The sequence below is a fragment of the Trichoderma camerunense genome (assembly GCF_050948025.1).
Source record: "Trichoderma camerunense strain CBS 138272 chromosome Unknown V8C40scaffold_10, whole genome shotgun sequence".
NCBI lineage: Eukaryota > Fungi > Ascomycota > Sordariomycetes > Hypocreales > Hypocreaceae > Trichoderma > Trichoderma camerunense.
The window spans coordinates 949,044-970,646 of NW_028145360.1; the positions used below are offsets into that span (position 1 = coordinate 949,044).

General features: G+C 50.7%; 5 protein-coding genes across 5 annotated transcripts; 2 read left to right on the forward strand and 3 right to left on the reverse strand.

Annotated features, from left to right (window-relative positions):
* Positions 1-1,685: 1,685 nt before the first annotated feature.
* Positions 1,686-14,914, forward strand: V8C40DRAFT_28634 (E3 ubiquitin-protein ligase TOM1). Its single transcript, XM_083222521.1, has 8 exons — positions 1,686-1,962; positions 2,077-6,378; positions 6,437-9,722; positions 9,782-9,841; positions 9,899-10,078; positions 10,145-13,918; positions 13,981-14,325; positions 14,398-14,914. Exons 1-8 carry the CDS (start codon positions 1,915-1,917, stop codon positions 14,490-14,492), a joined length of 12,090 nt encoding a protein of 4,029 aa, XP_083072678.1. The 5' UTR covers positions 1,686-1,914; the 3' UTR covers positions 14,493-14,914.
* Positions 14,837-16,653, reverse strand: V8C40DRAFT_247008 (40S ribosomal protein eS6). The gene is made up of 5 exons (XM_083216234.1): positions 16,579-16,653; positions 16,333-16,419; positions 15,789-16,151; positions 15,415-15,582; positions 14,837-15,340 (listed from the first exon to the last, which is right to left on the reverse strand). Exons 1-5 carry the CDS (start codon positions 16,582-16,584, stop codon positions 15,245-15,247), a joined length of 720 nt encoding a protein of 239 aa, XP_083072679.1. The 5' UTR covers positions 16,585-16,653; the 3' UTR covers positions 14,837-15,244.
* A 311-nt stretch (positions 16,654-16,964) lies between these two features.
* On the forward strand, positions 16,965-17,844 carry V8C40DRAFT_247012 (chromosome transmission fidelity protein 8). The gene has a single exon (XM_083216235.1). It carries the CDS (start codon positions 17,093-17,095, stop codon positions 17,549-17,551), a length of 459 nt encoding a protein of 152 aa, XP_083072680.1. The 5' UTR covers positions 16,965-17,092; the 3' UTR covers positions 17,552-17,844.
* Positions 17,709-19,494, reverse strand: V8C40DRAFT_247013 (2-(3-amino-3-carboxypropyl)histidine synthase). Its single transcript, XM_083216236.1, has 2 exons — positions 19,059-19,494; positions 17,709-18,994 (listed from the first exon to the last, which is right to left on the reverse strand). Exons 1-2 carry the CDS (start codon positions 19,267-19,269, stop codon positions 17,829-17,831), a joined length of 1,377 nt encoding a protein of 458 aa, XP_083072681.1. The 5' UTR covers positions 19,270-19,494; the 3' UTR covers positions 17,709-17,828.
* A 593-nt stretch (positions 19,495-20,087) lies between these two features.
* Positions 20,088-21,384, reverse strand: V8C40DRAFT_266556 (galactose mutarotase-like domain-containing protein; the record flags this gene model as incomplete). The annotated part of the gene is made up of 2 exons (XM_083219767.1): positions 20,088-20,464; positions 20,538-21,384. 2 exons carry the CDS (start codon positions 21,382-21,384, stop codon positions 20,088-20,090), a joined length of 1,224 nt encoding a protein of 407 aa, XP_083072682.1.
* Positions 21,385-21,603: the final 219 nt, after the last annotated feature.

Genomic DNA, 21,603 nt, shown 5'->3' on the forward strand with positions numbered 1-21,603 from the left:
GTCCGGGCTGTTTCATTGATATTCCGCATATACGAAATTATAGCCCTTTGCTGATCAATCGAGATTGATAAATGGTACCTTGCAACGTCAATTGTGGCGTCGTCTCTACCTTTCTCCTGCATAATACTACGAAGATAAGAAACTGTCAGACTCACATGTAGTTATAAACAAATTTAGATCCATGCGCATACTGCGTGCAAGCTACCTCTGCCGGGCAAGCTAATTCAGGTACGAGCATGGCTACGATTTGAGTGGGAATTTGTCGTCGAAATACCTGATAAACTCCAGCCCCCCAGTCGCCCAACCAGGTAGCTACACGACCAAGGGTGGAATCTAAACGTGCGGTTAGTCGAATAAAGTTTGACATTACTGTTTAAACATAATCATGATACCGCCAAGCCCAAATAGAGCCAACCCCATCAATGTCTGTTCAAAGCATCAGAAATTACGAGCAGCATCGGCGTCATTAAAGTCTTTGGCTGCGGGTGGTATATCAAGTAGATGTACTCTGGTGGGTTGATTTCGGCTATATCAAGGCAGCTTTGTCTTCAAAATGCTGGCTTCATTCAAACATGTCAGATACTCGGTATGCTCCCTCGTTTTGCCTAATGAGCAAATGAATCCTGTAGCCAACAGTCTGATATCCCAACTCTCTGGGATAACGTACATATTGATTGACCTTGTAGGGACATGGCGAGACCTGCAGCACCCTTGTCTTGGACCAGCCTGATCCGTGTCTTTCAATTACCGACTACGGACTTACATACATACACGTACGGAGTAGACTAGATTTTCTATCCAACGTTCTTTGTTTGTTCTGCTTTCGGGTAGGAAAATCCATGTCGGCGCCGCCTGGCTGGTACCACCGGCACACGGTGCAAGGACCAGTCCACTCATTGCCCATAGAATACTAGCCCATGGCGATGCTAACCATACACAGCTAGAGCATCAGATTCGTTCTTTGTCCTAAGCCTGTGCATCTGCCGCTCTTTGTCAAGCCCTCCCCGCTACCGCCTTAGTCGTAGCGCTCCATGCCACCTAAAGAGAGTGCACAGCGGAACTTTATAGCGTCGAGGGCGCTATTAGTATTTCCTACAGGCTACAGCTACTGTGCCTGTATATTACGGCATCCATCCCTCAGCCCGCCCCTCACTGACGCCTAATGCCGATGTAGGCAATTCACACTCATTCACTCGCATCAAGTGCGGGACAGTGGGAGGAGCTGCACCACCACGCCCATTACGCAAAGGCCCACTTGCTTCCGCTGCTCAACCTGACGTTTGTCAACCAGCATCTCTTTTTTTTTCTCTCTCCCAACAACCTCTTCTCTCCACCTTTCCGCCCGTATCTTCACGACAGAAACATCTGCAGATCGTATCCGAACTCCTGATCTGTGCTCCCGTGTTTCTTTATTTCCTGCGATACCCCTTCCCCGCTGCCCGCCTGGACCCTTGAAGCCGCTGTTCGAGGACGACTGCACTCGCCCTACAACTCGCTTTCAAGCAAGCTCACGCAGCAGCTCCTTTCATATCCAGTCCTCCTCCACCACGCCACACCTTGATATTGTTAGACTTCTGGGTGTTCGAGCTCGGTCTTTCGTCTGATTAACCTACGCATCGGTCTCGACTGCAACAGACGTCGACCTTGGCGAGCCCTGGTTGTGCAACTAACCCTGGTAGGCTTGCCGCGAAGCAATCCATATACATCTCGATACTTGAACGGCCCCCCGCGGTTCGGCTTCAGCCCAGCCACCACTGTTCCCAAAGCACCAGCCGTATACGCGGCCTTTGCAGCAAATACTACTGGAACATATCACGACTGCACAAGTCGCGCTGTCGCGCCAGCGGATAGCCGGATCGAAGTGGAGGGGGAGTTGATATTTGTTTCTGCGGCTTTGCCGCTCTTGTTTTCACCATGGGCAAGATCACAAAGGCGATGCAGCCTAAGCATCGAGAGACTCTGGTACGTCGCATCATGTCAGGGCGGGCGGGGTTGAAATTCAGCCGTACTCTCCCACGCTCCCACATGCCTCCTGTCACGGAAACGCATTATGCTAACCCTATTCGCCTTTGATAGTCTCCATGGCTAAAGCTTTACGTCGATTCTGCATCAACAACCCCGTTGCCACTCCTTCCACAGCAGCTTGCTGATTTCCCGACAAGGTGGCCATTCGGGCGCGGAGACCTTTACCACTGGATTCCATTGTTAAACCGATTCGATAGCGTGCTCGAGTATTTCTGCAAAACCTATAAATTGAATGAAGGCCCCCAGCGGCGTGATTTTGGCTGCGATGTGCTGCTCAATTATGCAAAGGATTCGGCATTCGAGGGCGAGAAGCTGTGGGAGATGGACGCCCTCACCCTGCTCGGCTTTCCCTCCGATGGTGACAGATTGCTGATCGAGGCTGTTTTGAAGTTTACTCGCATGCTGCTAGAGCACTGCGGAAATCGCAGCATCTACGCCAGCAGTGCTCACCTCAACGACCTCCTCAACTGCACTCCCCCTACCGTTCTCATTGCTACACTCGAGGTGGGATCCGAGTTGGCACAGAGATACCAGGCATCGGTCAAGCGGATAGGAAGCGCTTCCCGACACATCAGTGCCGCACTGCTTGCCAATCATTACAACATAGACCTTGAGCGCGTCCAACAGGTTGCATTGCCGTTCGTCAAAACGCCTATTTTTAACCTTTCCGACCCGTCGCCGACTAGCGCGCCTTCTACCGCATCTAAGGGAAAGGATAAGGTGGTTGCAGGAGGTGGCAGCAGAAATGTAGCTACCATGCACGCCAATGATCTTGTCGCCATCACCACTGCTGATGATAACCGGTGGAGCTCTTGGGGTGATGTTAAGGTCTTCTACTACCCCCAGGAAACCACATCGGTGCAGCATGACGTTCCAACGGAGGCGGGGCGCTCGAATCTACCCTCGACCCCCACTCCCCTCCGTCGAAGCTCAACGATGAACCCTCAACACACCCCAAAGGTTCGAAATGCTACTGCTGCCGAGGACCCCTCTCCTCTGGGAACTCGAACTTCGGGATTTGTGGATGATCATTCTTCGTCTGGCCAAAAGACGTTCGAGTTGCCCCAATCCGTCGTTGCCTCTCACTCCATCTATGAGCTCATTACCAGGTGCCCTGATGATATGCCCCAGGCGGCCAAGTATGAGGCCTTCCATCGCTTGAGAGTAGCCAAAGCTCTCATCGGCTCCCAAGAGTCGCGGCAGCAAATTCTGGCAACTCGGCTGCTGGCGATAACTAACCTGGCATATATACATTCCGAATCAAACTTTGTTGAGAAAGTCCTTCGCCAAGATATTGACGAAACCCGCCGATTTCAGCTCGTATATCAGCTTGCTGAGTTGATTCATCCATCCGCGGATGGCGCAATAGATGTCCCTTTGAGGCTGCAGACCATTGCCCTTGCGCTCCTCGAAGCGGTATCGAGCTTCCACGCTCGATGCCAAGATGTCTTGTCGGCCTTGAATGCGAATGTCAATCACGGCATCCTTCTTTACGTTATCAGAAAGGCCGTCGCTGGAATGACTGAAGCGAATGCTGAAGACGATAGCGATAAGATGAATGAGATGGACGAATGGCGGAATAATTTATTCTCACTTACCTTGCACTTATCCATGGCTACTCGCGTGGGTAGTGAAATGGTTTCTGCTGGATTAATGGACATTCTTGTCGAAATTCTAAATATTCGATCCATCATTGCGCAGCGCCACCATTCAATGGTTCTTGCCTTCTTGGATGGCTTGATATGGACCTATCCGAACGCATTTACCGCATTTTTCAATGCGGATGGATTGGATGCTGTTGCCAAGCTAATTGTCGATACCATTGGTGAAGCTCGCGTGTTACTTCAAGCATCAAAGGGCATCAAACCTGACCAACAGTCCAGTGCTGTGGATTATGAGATCCCTTATTACCAGCAACAAACACTCAAGTGGATCTTGAAGTTTGTGCACCACATCATGTCCAATTCCTATAGCTACAGTGGCAATACAGACCGACTCCTGCGAAATCTTGCCGAGAAGTCTGACTTGCTGGCCAATCTGAGGGACATCATAAACGACAAAAAGAGCTTCGGCTCAGTTGTCTGGACAAACTCGGTTACCATCCTCAGCGATTTTATCAACAATGACCCAACAAGCTTCGCTGCTATTTCCGAATCAGGCATGATCAAGACGTACCTTGAAGCCATCACTGGACAGCCGATCCCCGAAGTACATACCGCACGGCTTGCACGACGGGCATCAGACGGCGGGGACCCTAATACCGTGGACGTGTCTGCGATAACATCCATCACCGATCTCGATAGACGGCGTCACCCTCCTGAGGATGAAGTCGCTCGGCAGGCGTTTGGCCGACCAGTTGCAACAGGCATCTTGGCATCTTCTGATGCTATCAATGTCGTTCCCCAAGTTCTAAACTCCATCTCTCTCAACAATGCGGGCATGCACCTGGTGGTCGCCTCTCGGGCGATTGAGAGCTTCTTGGAAGTCTTTGAAAGCCCTGCACATGTGAAATGTATGGAGACGGATTCTGAGCTCGCCAGCAATGTTGGTGCCAGCTTTGACGAGCTTGCGCGCCATCACCCTCCCCTAAGGAAAGCGATAGCTAACGCAGTAATTGACATGGTCGCCCGAGTACGCATGCTTGGCATTGAGAAGGCTCGACTGGCAGGCTGGGGGGTTAAACTGCTCCCCATTGGCAACCTTCAAACCGCAGCCGAATCAACTGCTGCGGCCAGTGCATCCAAATCGCAGCAGGAATCTGACGTCGACATGTCCGATATGGCCGTGTCACAAGGCTTGGAAGTCGACAAGCGTACCGAAACCGAACGGGAATCTCCGTACGAGTCGTATACGCCCTATATTTATGCTCTATCTACTTTCCTGACAACCTACTTGTCCAATAACGTCTTGAAGAACAGCTTTGTCGAGAGGGGCGGTATCGAGTTTCTTCTCGACATGTGCCAATCCCCTAGTCTTACGGCTGGATACGGCGATTCCATGGCATCTCGGGTCCTCAATCAGGTTGTTTCTCAACTGGTTGAGCACGGTGCTGCCCAGGGATTAACGTCTCTGCTCTACCGGGCTCAGCGTGCCATCGATGTGCTGGAGCCATTATCAACCAAGACAGAGGCAGTTCCTCCCTATTTCGCGCCCTTTTTGGCACCTGACCTAGGCATTGAGTACACTAGCACCGAGGCAGCCGAGATAATTGCAACTGGTACAAATATTGTCAAGGCCCTACTCAACGCTCAGACGTTTATCAAAATAATATCTGATTGTTTCGCATCCTCGAGATCCAACTCACTTCAGTTTTACCCCATCAACGTGTACGATTATTATCAAAAGCTGGTAACCTCAATCGGGCCATTGTTACGTGGAGTCCTAGCAGAGGAAGCAGGCGAGCTTACGGCTGTCCCCCAGCATTGGTCTTTAAGACGCCAGTCGCCACCTGTAGAAGGCGGCAATAGAGGTGCCGTCGCAGACGCTGAAGCTGATGACACCTCGTTGCCCGACGTTCTCAACGGTACGGATGGTTGGAGACCTAATGAGGGAGCTGATAACTCCTCAGCGGCTCGTCCAACAGAGCAGGAACAAGCTAGCCCCAGGTTCCAAAACTACGAAACGCTGAGAATCTTGCTACATCCCATGATTCCCACATCATTCCCGCTCTTCCAGACCATAGGCAAGGCGCTGCTGCCCAGACGTGAATCGAATCACGGCGACCCGTACCACCGACCGCGTCACTTGGAGATTGCCAGAGCACTTGCCGATACGGTCCTCGATCACCTTGGGCCATCTGTGGCAACGCCGGAGCCAACGTCAAAAGATTTCCACTATTGGATCATCATGCTACACACCATCCACGAAATGCTGATTGACCACCCCTCGGCTCGTCAAAATGACCGCTCTAATGTGCAAATTATCATGCCTGTTCTCCTCGCATTCAAGGAGCGCCGTGGTATTGAGGTACTCAATTCCATGCTTCGTGTCTTTGCAAAGACGGTAAAGAGTTCTAGCGCAGCTACTGCCGATGAATCTTCAAAGGTCAAAGTTGCTGCTTTTGGTTTGAAGAAGATACTGGACTTGTATTTCATTCTGGTCAACGGAAAGTACATTGCCGACACGCATAGTTTCTTCAACCTTCAGCGACAAACAGATCGGTCTCAAGTCGTTCCAAATATCCACAGTCAAATTACCGTCGAATTCAGGGCACTCATACTGCCTGTTGTAATGGACCTTTGGGATTCAGAGTTTGTGGAGCGAGTGCCAGACCAGACTGTCAAACGACTTGTGGACATTTTGAAGATGGTGTCGCTAGGCGAGAATGAACTGTTGCTCATGCCAAAGGATAAGGTAAGCGATTTCTACGTCTTTTCCACGTCAAAAATTTCATCGAAGCTAATTGTTTTAGGTTCCTTTTATGCTTCTCAACTATACAGACGTGCGATTCAACTGGCGGGCCGTTAGAGTCCTTGTCCGCCAGCTTGCCGACGACTACGATGATAGTCTAGCACAGGAAGCCGTGTATCGTACGCTTGGTAACGTGGTTACCGCCCCAGCATACTGTACTGCACACGAATCTGAGATAGCAGGTGCTCGAAACCCTGTGCCTCCTGAGGATGAACCGGACGCCGCGTCCTTGGCCGAGGGAGCTACGCCAACGACGACCAGCCGAGATGCCAGTGGTTCTCGTGCTCCGGATCCAGAGGCAATGTCGTTGGATACATCCCCCGATACATCTGCTGAAACATTGGATGACCTGATTTCTCGCCTTCCCGAGAACAATGAGTTAGCGACCGAAAGTGGTGCTGATACAGCGCCAAAAGCTGCAGAGCCGGCTCCCTCCAGTGGAGAATCAAACCCAGCAGCTACTCAATATACCGCGGCCGATTTCAACTCGCTCAAAGATGATCTTGACAATCATCGGGCAAAGCTACGCGAAAATCTGATTGATCAATGCCTTGACGTCATTCGCGCCCATCCGGATACGGCTATTGAGGTGTCTGAGCTTATCACCACTGTTGTTCTGCGACATCAAAATGCTGATGCGCACGAAGAAGTGGGCTTTACTCTTACATCTGCCCTGGCATCTCTCGGGCTAGAAGAAGACGAGAAAAAACGCAACGGCAAGTGTATCGCTGCATATGCCCATCTACTTGCACTATTGCTACAAGATGAGATGTTCTTCAGCCGAAATATTGAGACACTGCGTGATAAGATCGACGACTATGTAGCGTTCCTCAAAGTTCCGCCATCGACGCCGACTGAAGAGCTACCGCCTTGGATTCCCTTTATACTTCTAGTGCTAGAGACTTTGTTGAGCCATGATGAGAAGCCTGTTGCAGCTCAATGGAAGGCGCCCAAGTCTTTAGATGAGACCGTTTCAGAGCCTATCATCCAACTTAGGACGCCTTTGCTCGACGACCAGCAACGATCCAATGTCTTGGAGTCCCTTTTGGATTTGCTCCCACGCATAGGGAAGGAGGAGATGTTGGCAACTGCCATTCTACGAGTTCTCATCATTCTGACTCGTAGGCGTTCGTTGGCGAAGCAAGTCGGCGAGAAGAAAAACCTGCAAAGACTCTTCCTCATGGCTAAGCAAATGTCAGGTGCGGGATCCGAACGTCTGAGGCAGACTAGACTGACGGCTCACCTCATCACCATCCTCCGCCACATTGTGGAAGATGAGGACGTTATTAAGCAAATAATGAGAGCGGAAATCAAGTCAGACCTTCCCAATCTTCAACGTACCCAGCGCGGCCATTTAGATGTGTCCACCTACCTCAGGGCGATGGCTCCAGTTGCTCTGCGTGCGCCTGATCTCTTTGTTGAAGTAACCAATGAACTGCTTCGGTTCTCACGCTGGAATGCGCCCACCACAGAAGGCGCCCGACCCCAAGCCTTGGTTTGGAAGGAACAGGATGAGGGGAACGCGAATGTGGCTCAAGCGGATACAGAAGAGACTCAGAAAGATGATGTTAAGCAGTCGACTGAGTCAGGAGACAAGGAAATGCCAGACGCACATAAGTCACACCATGATAGCAAACGCCCCGTGGTGGAAAATCCGGACGGAGTTATCCATTTCCTTCTTTGCGAGTTGGTCAACTATCGAGAAGTCGAAGACAAGGAAATTCCAACAGTTAGCAAAGATGTGAAGGCAGAGAGCGAATCGACTCCCCCTACTGAGGTCCAGGATGTCTCTTCTGTCGATGGCGGAGCTATCGATGGCAAGGACAAGAAGCCACAGAAGCCTACGTTCAAATCAGAAGAACATCCTATCTTCGTGTATAGGTGCTTTTTGCTCAGCTGCTTGGCCGAGCTCTTGCAAAGCTATACTAGAACCAAGGTGGAGTTCATCAACTTCAAACGTAGTGCACCCCCTCTGACTACCAACACCCCTGTGAAACCGCGGTCAAGCATTCTCAACTACCTAATTTACGACCTGCTGTGTCAGAGCAACCTGAGCGGTACGTCGGATAACATAGCATCAAAGAAGAAGGCCGCCACTTCGTCGCAGACTCAAAAGGTTTTGGTGGCTTTGGTTTCAAAAACCAACGAGAAAGTGTTCGAACGCAAGCAAGAGAAGTACGCATATGACGATGAGCCAGATCTACTCTTCGTTCGCAAGTTCGTTCTCGACACCATATTGAAAGCGTACGAGAAGGCACCACTTACCGATGAGCCACTGGAGGTTCGCTATGCAAGGATGCAGTGCCTAGCAGAACTGATGAACCACATGATCGGAGAGAAGGACAAGGAACAAAACTCCGGATCTCGCAATGTTGATACTATTCAGACAAGATCCCAAGCACAGCTTCGGCGGCTCATGTACGAGAAGGGCTACCTGGATAAGCTTACATCGTCCATTGCCGAGATCAACTTGAATTTTCCGGGAGTCAAGCGGGCAATTAAGTATATTCTGCGTGTGCTTCGGGTTTTGACCGATACTGCGAAAGAACTTAGCCATTCAAACATCTTGGTATCCGACTCACAGGCTGACCAAAGTGACGAGGATTTTGCATCTACTTCATCCCTGTCAGATCTAGATGAGGGCCGGGAGGAAACTCCCGACCTATACCGAAACTCTGCTCTCGGCATGCTTGAACCTCGTGGGGAGGATGATGAATCCGAATCCGAGGAGCCAGATGACGATGACGAGGATATGTATGGGGATGAGTACGATGATGATGAGATGGACTACGGCGATGAAGGTATGTCGGATGATGAAGACAACATCAGCGACGAAGACGAAGAGCTTGGTGAAATGGGAGAAATTGAGGGGCTCCACGGTGAGCCTGGAGTGGTTGAAGTCATCATGGATGATGATGATGACGACGACGACGACGATGAAGATGGCAGTGAAGACGATGACGATGACGAAGTCGACTCTGCTGATATGGAGGATGTTGAAGACCGAGTTGAAATTGTGGATGAGGATGGAAACCCCATCGAAGATGACGGAGAATCCGGATGGGAGAGCGAGACCAGTGCTGAAGAAGATGAAGAGCCAGAGGTCGATGATATTGACTACGAGGCCGATGGGCAAGACGAACACGAGGCTCATCTACACGGTTTGGGTCCTGGAGATCTCCTGGATAACATGGCCAGAGCGATTATGGGTGGTGACCAAGACTACGAGCCCGAAATAATGGAGGCACTAGACGAGCATTATATGGATGATGGCCACGAGGAAGGAGGTGAGTAATGATTTTCTGCAAATAAATTATTGTGGCTCCGCTAACGCCTTTACCAACAGATGATGACGAGGAAGAGGATATTGAAGATGAAGAATATATCTATGATGACGACTATCCGCGTAAGTAGACCATTCCACGACTGCACCATAAATGATGTTATCTAACTTGACAACTAGTTAACGAGACTCTACCGCCAATGCCAGCTCTTGGGTGGGATGGATTCACACCAGAGGTTGATGATAGACATCGCCAACTCTTCTTGCTTGACAATAATAGACGACCTGTCTTTGCACGAATGGGCGACCGCAACCCTTTCCCTCCCCGATTTATGGCCGGGTCGAATCGTGAGCTTAGTGGTGAGTTAAAAGAGTTTTCAAATCCCCCATTACTGGTTTATATACTGACGTATTTCTCCGTAAAAGATTTCCGCAGCTACTTCTCTCGTAGCCATCGCAATAACGGACAGCAGTCTAACGCAGATGACGGCATCAACCCGCTACTTCGTCGCAACGACCAGGCTCAAGAGAATCAGCCACGGCCCGGTCAATCAAATTCCATTGGCCTTCGCTTCCCAGAGGGTTTCTTGGGGCCAGGCAGACATATGATCGATGGCCCTATGGGCTTCTTAGGAGAGCTTATGGAATTTTTGCCGATCATGGGGCGCAATGGTAACCATAGCCAGCATGCATTCCACGTGCATATTACCGGTCCTCAGGGTGTTCGCAGCGCGGACCTTGGGCCCATTCGTGGCCTGAGAAATGATCAGCGCCGAGATGCTGCGGCTCAGGAGCCTCATCAAGCGGTTGCGTTCACCCCTGAATCAACCTTGGATCGCTACCAGGAGGAGGCCAGGATGATTTTTGGTGGTAACCCCGCCGTGGAAGCTGCACGACTCGGCAACGCTATCATTGCGCAGCTTACCCCTGCGGCGATGGAGCTGGAGAGGAAACTGAAGGCAGAGGAGGAGGAGAATCTCAAGCGTCAAGAGGAAGCCCGAAAGAAGCGAGAAGAAGAAGAGCGCGTGGCCAGGGAAGCTAAAGAAGCTGAGGAGAGAGCAGAAAGGGAAAGAAAAGAGGCTGAAGAACGCGAGGCTGCTGCCAGACTCGCTGCCGAAGCCGCCGAAGCCGCTGCTCTTGCTGCCAGCCAAAATGCTGAATCGCAGACTAGCGAAGGGAATCGCAACCAAGGTAGTGGAGCCATGGAAGGAGTTGAATCGACCGAGTCTGGCGACACTGCAGCGAATGATGCCGCAAACACCACAGCGAGAGCCAATCTGCCAAGAGTAACAACCATCATCAGAGGCGAGGAGGTTGATGTTACTGAGCTGGGTATCGATCCAGATTACCTGGCTGCTCTTCCCGAAGAATTCCGAGAAGAAGTCATCGCCCAAACCGTCAGTGAGAGGCGATCTCAAGCCCGCGAGGAGGCTGCATCAGGAGAAACCACCGAAGTGTTTCAGGAATTTCTTGATGCCCTGCCAGAGGAGCTACGGTTGGAAATTGCGCAACAAGAAAGGCAAGAGCAGCGCCGTCGTAATCGTGAAGACAGCCGCCGCCAGGCTGCTGCTGATGGCCAAGATGCAATTCCCACGGAGATGGACCCAGCCAGCATCCTCCTCACGTTTCCGCCGGAGCTTCGTGAGCAAGCACTTATCGACCAGGGTGAAGATATCATGGGCCAACTTCCTCCAGAAATGGCTGCTCAGGTACGAGCATTGACTCAAAATCGTCCACCAGTGGTTCATCAGCAACGAGGTATGCGACCAATCGTTCTCCCAGGTAGAACTTCCCTTAGCGCAGCTAGAGCCGCCTTACAAGGACGACGCTCTCCAGATGAACAAGGGGAGAATAAGTCTCAACGCAGAGCTGTCGTGCAGATGCTCGATAAAGCTGGAGTAGCCACCTTGGTGCGTCTGATGTTTATTGCACAACAGGGCTCTATCAGAAACTACCTCTTCAGCGTATTCGCAGACGTATGCGAGAACCGACAAACTCGCCTGGAGGTCATCAGCACTATCCTGCAAATTCTACAGGATGGCAGCACAGATATGAATGCCGTTGAGCGAAGTTTTGGCCAGCTCTCGCTTAAAGCGAGAAAGCAGAGAGACAAGGACAAAGATGCCGATCAAAAGGCTCCACAAGGCCTCAAGAGGACCTTGACTACTATTGGCAGCCTGACAACTTCTGGCCAAACAAATTCTGAGACATCCCCGTTGTTGATTGTACAGCAATGTCTAGATCTCCTTGTTGATCTATGCACCAAAAACCCGCACATCCCTTGGCTGTTCTTGACCGAACATGAGTCTGTGGGGTCTTCTCTCAAGAGAAGCCTCAGCCGTAGAGGAAAGGGTAAGGACTCGAAGGCTCATAAATACGCGATCAACTCCCTTTTGACCCTGTTGGACCGCGAGCTTGTAACGGAAAGCTCGCTTGTCATGACGCACCTCGCAGACCTGCTGAACCGAGTTACTCTTCCTCTTCAAAACTTGGAACGTCGACGCAAGGAGACACAAGATGAAGATGCATCGGCTCCAAAGACAAACGAAGCGGAATCCACGGCCGCTGTCACGGATGCGAATGAGGCAGAGCAACAAACTAGCAACGGCCAGACAGCAGATGGTGAGGCAGCATCCGCGCCCGCGGGATCTTCCGAGCAACAGAAGGCCGGGGCGGAGGACTCAAAGGAGCAATCGAAGAACACGTCACAGAAACGTGCCCGTCAGCTGCAGCCCCCGGTCATTCCACCTCAAAACCTCACCCTCGTGGTTAGAGTGTTTGTTGCCAGGGAATGTAGTTCGAAGACGTTCCAGAACACCATCTCTACCATCAAAAACTTGTCAGCTATACCGGGAGCCAAGACGGTCTTTGGCCAAGAGTTGGTCAGCCAAGCTCGCTTGTTGAGTAGCAACATTGTGTCTGATCTCGACGATCTCCTTCCTCATATTGACGCGGCTACGTCTGGTACTGAAATTCAAGGAGTTGCCCTCGCCAAGTTCTCACCTGGAGCTTCAGAGCAGAACAAACTTCTCAGAGTTCTCACTGCACTGGACCATCTATTCGATGGCAAGAAGAAGACGGACGACGTTGAGGAGGGTGGGCCCAGCGAGACCGAGAAGCAAGATCTTGTCACCTCGCTCTACCACAATTCAACGTTCTCTACCATGTGGGAGAAACTGAGCGCTTGTCTTAGTGCCATTCGACAACGGGAAAACATGCTCAATGTTGCGACAATTCTACTTCCGCTGATCGAATCTCTGATGGTGGTCTGCAAAAACACGACGACGAATGACGATCTCTCACACAGCCAGATTGTGAAGGACATGCTGCTGTCTAGCCCACAACCAGAATCTCGTACGGCGAACCTCTTCTTTACCTTTACAGAAGATCACCGACGTATCCTGAATGAGCTCGTGCGACACAATCCAAAGCTCATGTCTGGCACTTTTGCTCTACTTGTTAAGAACCCCAAGGTTTTGGAGTTTGACAACAAGCGCAATTATTTCAACAGAAGTGTTCACTCGCGGAGCGGCCAGAACCAGAGCCGACCATCATACCCGCCGTTGCAGATTTCTGTTCGCCGAGAGCACGTATTCCATGACTCATTCAAATGGCTTTGCTTCAAGTCAGGCGATGAGATGAAATATGGCAAGCTCAATATAAGGTTCAATGGCGAAGAGGGTGTAGATGCTGGCGGTGTAACACGCGAGTGGTTCCAGGTTCTCGCCCGGCAGATGTTCGATCCCAACTATGCTCTATTCATCCCGGTCTCGTCTGACCGCACAACCTTCCATCCGAACAAACTGAGCGGCATCAATGATGAGCACTTGAGGTTCTTCAGCTTTATCGGCCGCATCATCGGCAAAGCCTTATATGAAGGTCGCCTCCTTGACTGTTTCTTCAGCCGTGCTGTTTACAAGCGCATCCTTGGAAAATCCGTCTCTGTCAAGGATATGGAATCATTTGATCCAGACTATTACAAATCTCTTTGCTGGATGCTGGAAAATGACATCACCGACATCATTACGGAGACCTTTTCTGTTGAAGATGATGAGTTCGGTGTCACAAAGATTGTTGATCTTGTCCCTAACGGCAGAGAGATTGCAGTAACTGAAGAAAACAAGCACGAGTATGTGCGTGTTGTGGTCGAGCATAAACTCCTATCCTCAGTAAAGGATCAAATGGAGAACTTCTTGAGTGGTAAGTTATCATTTTGTGACCATGACTGCACTGTTGAAAGCAATGTCTAATTTCTGAATTAGGTTTCCACGACATCATTCCTGCAGAGCTAATCTCAATCTTCAACGAACAAGAATTGGAGCTCTTGATCTCTGGCCTTCCGGACATTGACATTGACGACTGGAAAGCCAATACTGAGTACCACAACTACAGCCCTTCCTCTCCACAGATCCAATGGTTCTGGAGAGCAGTCAGATCATTCGACAAGGAGGAACTGGCCAAGTTGCTGCAGTTTGTCACCGGTACCAGCAAAGTTCCTCTCAATGGATTCAAGGAACTCGAAGGCATGAACGGAGTCAATCGGTTCAACATCCACCGCGATTATGGAAACAAGGATCGCCTTCCATCAACCCACACCTGCTTTAACCGTATGTTTATAATTCCCCTCGTGTTACCCGCCCCTCAAATTTGAAGATTCCTGTACTAACATACCCCAACAGAGCTTGATCTCCCTGAGTATGACAGCTACGACATACTTCGCTCACAAATCATCAAGGCAATCACACAGGGCAGCGATTATTTCGGCTTCGCCTAATGGTGATACTGGAGACGGTGTGATTTTACAGAATGGTAACCGACATATATGGCACTGACACTTGGGTGGCCGAGAGAAATATCCTTGGCACTTTATGACTATTTGTAATGCATAGCTCTTCCAGAACTCATGGTGGAGATTTGAAAGAACAAAAAAGACAAAAAAAGGGGGGGAGGGGAGGAACAAGGCTCCTTACTCGGAATTCTCACATTGCTAGGAGAAGTGCAGATCTCTCTGGCGTTGACGAGATATTTCGAAATGGGCTGGATGGCATGGAAAGCAAGGTTTATGTTTGGTAGGGGTGGTAAAAAAGACATTGCTTTCACGTAGATTAGCAGGACTACCTAGGCTTAGAATTGGGCAAATACAATAGGTTCTTCATGAATACATCACTTAACGATCTTGAATGTACGATGGCCCCAATTTCGGTCAGTGAGATGTATATCTCGTAATAAATTGGTGCCTTATTACATAGTCAAGATGCACGATCCAATATATGCCTACGTATGGACTCGAACATTTGGGCAAACTACGACCCCACGATCTAAGATGGAGCAAAAACACAAAAAATTGTCAAGAGATGGCGTCATGAATGCATTTGGAAATATGTTGATATCTTTCTAATACATTCATAACAGGTGGGCCCAAAATTAAGCCCGAGAGATCCTCACTCCCAATGCATGCAAACCACAGGACCAAGGTATGATGATTCCCCTTTTTTTCTCTTTCATTATAACAATAACGCCGAACCCTTATTTGTGCATGGAGCTTGCTCGTCGCTTGCGGGCATCGGCCTTGTGGGCCTTGGCCTCGGCGACACGCTTGGCAAGGACCTGGGCGTACTCGTTCTGTTTGGGAAATAGTTAGTTAGCATTGTGAATTGTGGGAGAAAAAGTTTGTGTTTTTCAAGGGGAATACTCACGGCCTCGTCCTTGACCTTCTCGGCCTGGCGGCGCTTGAGAGCGAGACGGTGGCGCTTGTGCTGCAGGCGCTGGGGGGTGACCAGTCTCTGGATCTTGGGAGCCTTGGTGTAAGGCTTCTTGCCCTCGCCCTTGGGCTGGACCTCTCGTCGGATGACGTACTTGCGGACCTATTGTTTTGCCAATGGCGATTAGTTCCATTGAACTCTTATGATTTTTTCTTTAACCTCGGCACCGGGCTAACCCTTTCCTCGCCTCTGAAAGGTCGGGAAAAGAGTTTGCCCAGTAGTCTGCTCACACTCTACCCGGACTGCCATTCCCTCCACCGCAGCTCCTGGTAGGCGATGACCGAGTATGGGTACAGGGTGAAACATACATCGTCATCCTTGGTGAGGTTGAAGAACTTGCGGATCTTAGTGGCGCGCTTGGGTCCGAGGCGCTTGGGCTGGACGACGTCGGTCAGGCCGGGGATGTCGGCATCACCCTGCTTGACGATGGAGAGAGCGAGGACGGAGAGGTCCATGGCGACGATGCAGCCGCGGACAGACTTTCGCTTGCGCTCACCGGTTCGGCGGGGGCGGTAGCAGGAGTGGCCGTCGGAGAGCAGGAGGCGGACACGGCTGGGGTGCATGACACCCTGCTTCATGGGGAAACCCTGCTTGTCGTTTCCACCAGTGATGCGAAAGATGTAGCCCTTGAACTCGTCGCCGACAGAGTCACCGGGGACCTCAGCGCCCATCTATATCAAAGATTTCATGTCAATTTCGGATTCATTATGCGTTGGGAGGTTGGTGGCACGAAGCCTCGGAAGACGTTGAGACGGGGAAAAAAGGTTTTCGATATCGAGTGTGGTGTTCTTCTCTCGTCGATAACCAAAATTTCCGTCCTACTCTCGTTCCGTATTTGGGGGAAAGACGTACGCGCTTCTCCATGAAGACGGCGAGCTTACGCTCATCCTCAATGTCGATGAGCTTCTGGCTGCCATTGGCAGGGTAAGAGATGTTCAACTATCGAAGAGAAAAAAAAAATCATGTTAGCGACGACTGGAGTTGACACGGCGGTGGAACGACAAAAGCGCAGATGACGATGTGCTCGCAGCATCTGGCCATGTCGATCGAAAATAGATTCGTTCCGCATTGAGAGGGAGTATCAGCATAGTATCGTACCTTCATCTTGCCAGTGTTGTGGTGGTGCAAGTTTGGCTTGACCTGGCTCGCGTGAAGTCGGCTTTGGTGTTGAAGGAATAGGTAGGGCAAAAGAGCGAAATTGGGGCAGAAGAAAAAAACGAGAAATTGTTGTGTGCATTCGCCTAGGGCTCCATTTTGGCGTGTGGGAAGTTAGCCTGGCCAATCAAAAGCTCTTTTGTTCGTCGGTGGGGTTTTCACCTCTGGATGGTTAGAGCGATCTCCCAGATCCAATTTTGGTGGAAGTGTGGCTGGGGTGATTTCACCAGCCTCTTTGTCCTGGAGCTTGGATGAGGCGGCGATCCACTTTCTTCCTCTGGGAACATGTGGGGCGTGATTCTCAGCGTTTAGCATCTTAAGCTTGTCTTGAGATCGATCTTGCTTGATAAGTGTCCAATCATCTTCTCATTCGCATATCACCATATTCGCCGTATTAGCATCTTCTGTTTATGATTTCATTTAATTCAAATCAATTTTCACAGCCATTAATCCAGCCATGTCTTCCTCCACCGCCAAACTATATCCTCCATCCAAACAAGCTTCCACAACCACCACCAACCCACTCCCAACCCTCCTCCAAACACCCTCTGGCCTCGCAATTCTCGAGCTCCAAGGAAGTATAAACCTCCCCCAAGACACCGAAGGCGAGACTCTCAAAGACGTGGAATTCGGAAGGCTCGAGTTTCCAGAATATTCACCAGACGCCATCGGGACGGCTTGGATGAAGCGAGTCCACATGTACATTGGCCAACACCAGCGGCTGACGGGCGAAGTGAAGAAGCTCCCCAAGGCGCTTGCCGTGGTGAGAAAACGGCAGAATAGGATGCTGGAGAGCTCTTCTGGGCCGTATATGGAGGAGGGCGATAACCTAGAGGTGGTTGATATCATCAAGTACAAGCTCATGTTTGCGAACCGACCAGAACCTGTTGGAACGGCTCATGCCCCCGCTTCATGATGGATAGAGAAGAAAATCTCCTCTCTATTCATCTTTCTACATTGTATATAATTCAGCGCATTAACACAACAACGAGACCTTTATGAAGCAGCCATAATGAGATATGAATGCAACTGTTATGGATTCAGGTTACTCATGTCCATGGAGAGCTATGCAATTCCATATATAGGAATTCTAAAACATATCTTTTCTACTAGCAGGAGATCATGTCTATCATTACATATTTACTCTATGTCATGACCTAGATACGTGGCTAGATCGTTCTACTAGATGGTATTCATGCCGCAACACCCTCCAGCGGCTTCGTTCTCCCTAGTCCATCTCGTCCATAATAATCCATAGGGTAGATGCCATCACCACCATCCTCCTTACCCCAACCCCCTCTCTTCCCCAGCGCCACAAGCGCCTCGTAAGGAGTCAGAAGCGGCCTGGGAAAGGCATATCCCCAGTCGATACTCAGCCGCGGGCATGCAACTTGCACCCAGCACTCGACATCGCTCATCATGGCAAGCTTGCCGGGGAATATTTCGCTCAGGAGGAGATCTATCTTAGGGATGCCCCGCTCGGCCAGCTCCCGCTCGATCAGGGCCAGCGTATGCGGATTCCCCTGGCGACCGAGAGATCCCAGGATGAGACCCCAGCGTCGGGCTTTGCGGGCAGTCTGGATGGCGGAGCGGCGCACCGACTGCATCTCATCGTGGCCGTACGTCTCTCGGGTCAACTTGCGCGAATATGGGTCGTACCGGTAAGCAGGAATAGCCGGGTTGTGAATCATGATACTCTCAAGATGGAAGCGCCCGTCGCCGAGATAGAGAATCAGGTCGATACCATCCTCATCCCGCAGACGAGGCGATGTGCAGCCTAGAATCTCACCCTTGCTGAGCGGCCCGATCTGAGGCACGACGACGCTGAAACCAGCTGCTTCGAGGCTGCTCCGTATGCCGTGGATGGTAGCGTTGAACTGAATAGTGCCGACAATCGCAATAGTCTTACCACTGGCAAAATTTCTCTCCAGCGAGGCAATCAGATGCGCCGTGTCAATGCTGATATCGACAAAGACGTACAGCGTCTTGATCTTGGTCACGTCCACGGGAATTAAACAACTATGCGCATAATGCACCAGCAAATCGCAACCCAACGCCCGCGCAGTATAATCATCAATGCAGCACGCGCCGTACGTCACATCGCCCATGATGAGCGTCTCGACGCCCGGGCAGAACTGCGTCACAATGTCCGAAATGGTCGTCGCAAACAAGAGCAGGCCTTCGGGCATCTGCAGCGCTACTTTGCGCGCTCCTGACTCTCGGATTCGGTGTATTGTCTTTGGGATTTCGAAGTTGTAGTTGGCTGGCAGCAGCGCTATAGCTTCCTTGAGGCTGGGGTCTTCTAATATTTCTTTGGGGACTCTGTTTAGAAGTCGCGGAGCTCGTCGAGGTTTGGCCGCTGCATAGTAGGACGATGTTAGAGAGCCAACGAAGCATTTTACTATTAGATAGTCGCAACATACCTTGAACAGCGCCGCTACCTCCCTCTTCTGTTGACCCCTTGGCTGCCGCTGCCTCGTCCGCCGCTCTCCGTCCTACGAAGCGCCTCTTTGGCTGTCTTAATGCAGGTGTATCATCTTTTGTAGTGTCGTTGTCTGCTCCGTGAACTTCCAGTCGCGCTTCCTCAATATCTGCTGCCGCGCCGAGATCGACGAGCGCTCGGTCGTCTTCCATCTCTGGTCGTTTGTGATCGCCTCTCTTCCTCTTATTTTTTTTTTTCTTCTTTCCCTGTTGCCCCTCGCTGCCCCTCGTTTGCAACTTGTTGAATACTTCCCGTCTGAGGTGAAGTCGGCGATTTCGATTTCGTATGCGAGGTAATGTGTTAAATAATGGGCCTGGTAATTCGGATATCTATCAATATGCAATTCGAAATTATGGCAAGATTGGCTGTAGTTGTAACTGACAAAAGCTTTTACACTGGAGATGGCACATCCAAGGTGGGGTGATGGATGGATCGCAATCGGCCCCACAACGGACTTGTCTCCAGTTGTGAATTGCTTCGCTTCACTTATACAAGCAAGCGAAGGTCAGAAAAACCGAGACCGCAAAATGAATAAGTACATACATTCAGTAATATATGCACCTAATTAATCCATCGAGTAGTGCTTTTGTAGCGGAATACCCGCATTCTATTACATAAATATGGAAGCAGTTAGGCCTGCAGAGAAACATAGATATCATAGAAGTTATTAGGAAAATATAGATATAGTAGCAGTTACTAGAGAAATATAAATAGAGCATTTATTAGGGAAATATAAATATAAATATAGCAGCTACCCCCTTTGTAGGCGTATTATTCGACTTAAGGGTGTTCGAAATCTTTTCCGTCTCGGGTTTTCTGTCCTCCACTTACTATCACCTCACTTATACCAACCAAACACAAGACATGATGAGAAATTAGACTGATTAAACCTCATAATTACTATTCCTACGTTCTGATTCCTTCTCTTTCATATAAACACCATTACTACTGTAACAACAAAATAGCTCTCCTACGAACTCTTCTTCTTGCCATCAATACTAAACCTGTAGCTCGCCTGAACGACATACGGACCATCATCCGGTCCCCAGATCTGCTTCCTCCCCCATTCGGGGTTGTTGATGCCGTCAATCCAGTCCTCCACCTCCATCACCAGACATCCGTACTTTGGAATCGTTCTCGGGAACTTCTTGTTGTTGTGCAGGCCCTGCGTCTTCTTCAACGTCAGCGTGCCGTTTTGCCCGTTGCAGCTGTACACCTGGAAGGCCTCCTGGTCCGAGTAGACGTCCAGGTGGATGCCTGACCAAGCCGAGGACAGACTCGCGACGGGACCTTCAGTACGCCAGTCAAAGGGGCCCAGAGCATCTCGGTTGACGAGGTAGCAGGTATCTGGTGTCTCTGTTAGCTCAATGTGTTGCCTATTTCCCTCCCCTCATAACATGGAAGATGTCAGGATCCTTACCAAAGCCGGTACAGTTGTTGCCGCAATTCTCCTTGATGCCACTCTGCTGGAATCCCTTGCCAAGCTGCTTCGGCTGCGACCAAAAGTCATTCGCCGTGTTCTTCTTGTTCGCCAAAATGTCGCCCGTCGGGATCAAGAAGCCATCCACATCCACGCGCTGTCCACTATACGGAAGATGCAGCGTATGGTTCAGCGCAGTCTGGGTCTCGTTATTGGCATACCCATCCAGGTTCCAGTACGTGTGGCTGCTGAGCATGATGGGCGTCTTCTTGGTCGTCGCCAGCGCCACCATCTTGAAATCCCACTGGTTCTCCTGCACCGTGTACGTGATGTGCGACACGACTTCGCCGGGAAAGCCCTCCTTTCCGTCCGGGTCGACTATGCTAAAGGTGATGCTCGTCGCAGTATGCGCCGACACGGTGAAGTTGCGCCAGTCCCAGCCGTCGGGCCCTCCGTGCAGCGTGTCCGACCCATTGGGCGCGGCCTTTGTGGGATTCTCATTCGGCGGCGTGTGATATGTCTTGCCGTCAATCACAAAGGTGCTGTTCTTGATGCGGTTCGCGTACCGGCCCGGCACGCCGCCAAAGTGCGGGTGCTGCTTGTCAATGCCGTAGTAGGTGGCATTGTCGAAGCCGCCGACGAGATCGCGCTGGATGCCGTAGCGGTCATTGATGAACAAGTTCGAAATGGACGCTCCATACGGAATGAATGACGCCTCGATGCCCTTTGCGCGAATCCAATACTTGCCGTCCTTGTCTGGGCCGCTTCCACTCGACGCGGCGCTGGCTGTAAGTGGAAGGGCAGCAGCCGCAGCCAAAACGGCCAAAGAGTTACCCGTCAGCTTCATGATGATGAGCAGTTCTTCCCCAGAAGAGATCAAAGACAATGAAAAGTAGTGGCGCAGCCTATGAAAAAAACAAACTCAGCCCCTGTGGAAAGTCAAACAAAGGGAGATGGCCAAGACATTCGCAGATCGGGAGGGCCCAAGGCGCATACCCATCCATGCATTAAGTACTCCAGAGGCCATGAGTGACACAGCACGACTCCTCGCGCCCCAATGCTACTC

Excerpts from the sequence above, each read along its gene's own strand:
- V8C40DRAFT_28634 (XM_083222521.1), top strand. The coding sequence starts at position 1,915 with ATGGGCAAGATCACAAAGGCGATGCAGCCTAAGCATCGAGAGACTCTG. Across the intron at positions 1,963-2,076 it reads CTAAGCATCGAGAGACTCTG|TCTCCATGGCTAAAGCTTTA; the intron begins GTACGTCGCATC and ends CGCCTTTGATAG. Across the intron at positions 14,326-14,397 it reads AACCCACACCTGCTTTAACC|AGCTTGATCTCCCTGAGTAT; the intron begins GTATGTTTATAA and ends ATACCCCAACAG.
- V8C40DRAFT_247008 (XM_083216234.1), bottom strand. Across the intron at positions 15,583-15,788 it reads ACCTCACCAAGGATGACGAT|GTCCGCAAGTACGTCATCCG; the intron begins GTATGTTTCACC and ends GCAAAACAATAG. Across the intron at positions 15,341-15,414 it reads AGAAGGTCAAGGACGAGGCC|AACGAGTACGCCCAGGTCCT; the intron begins GTGAGTATTCCC and ends TTTCCCAAACAG.
- V8C40DRAFT_247012 (XM_083216235.1), top strand. The coding sequence starts at position 17,093 with ATGTCTTCCTCCACCGCCAAACTATATCCTCCATCCAAACAAGCTTCC.
- V8C40DRAFT_247013 (XM_083216236.1), bottom strand. The coding sequence starts at position 19,269 with ATGGAAGACGACCGAGCGCTCGTCGATCTCGGCGCGGCAGCAGATATT. Across the intron at positions 18,995-19,058 it reads AGGTAGCGGCGCTGTTCAAG|CGGCCAAACCTCGACGAGCT; the intron begins GTATGTTGCGAC and ends CCTACTATGCAG.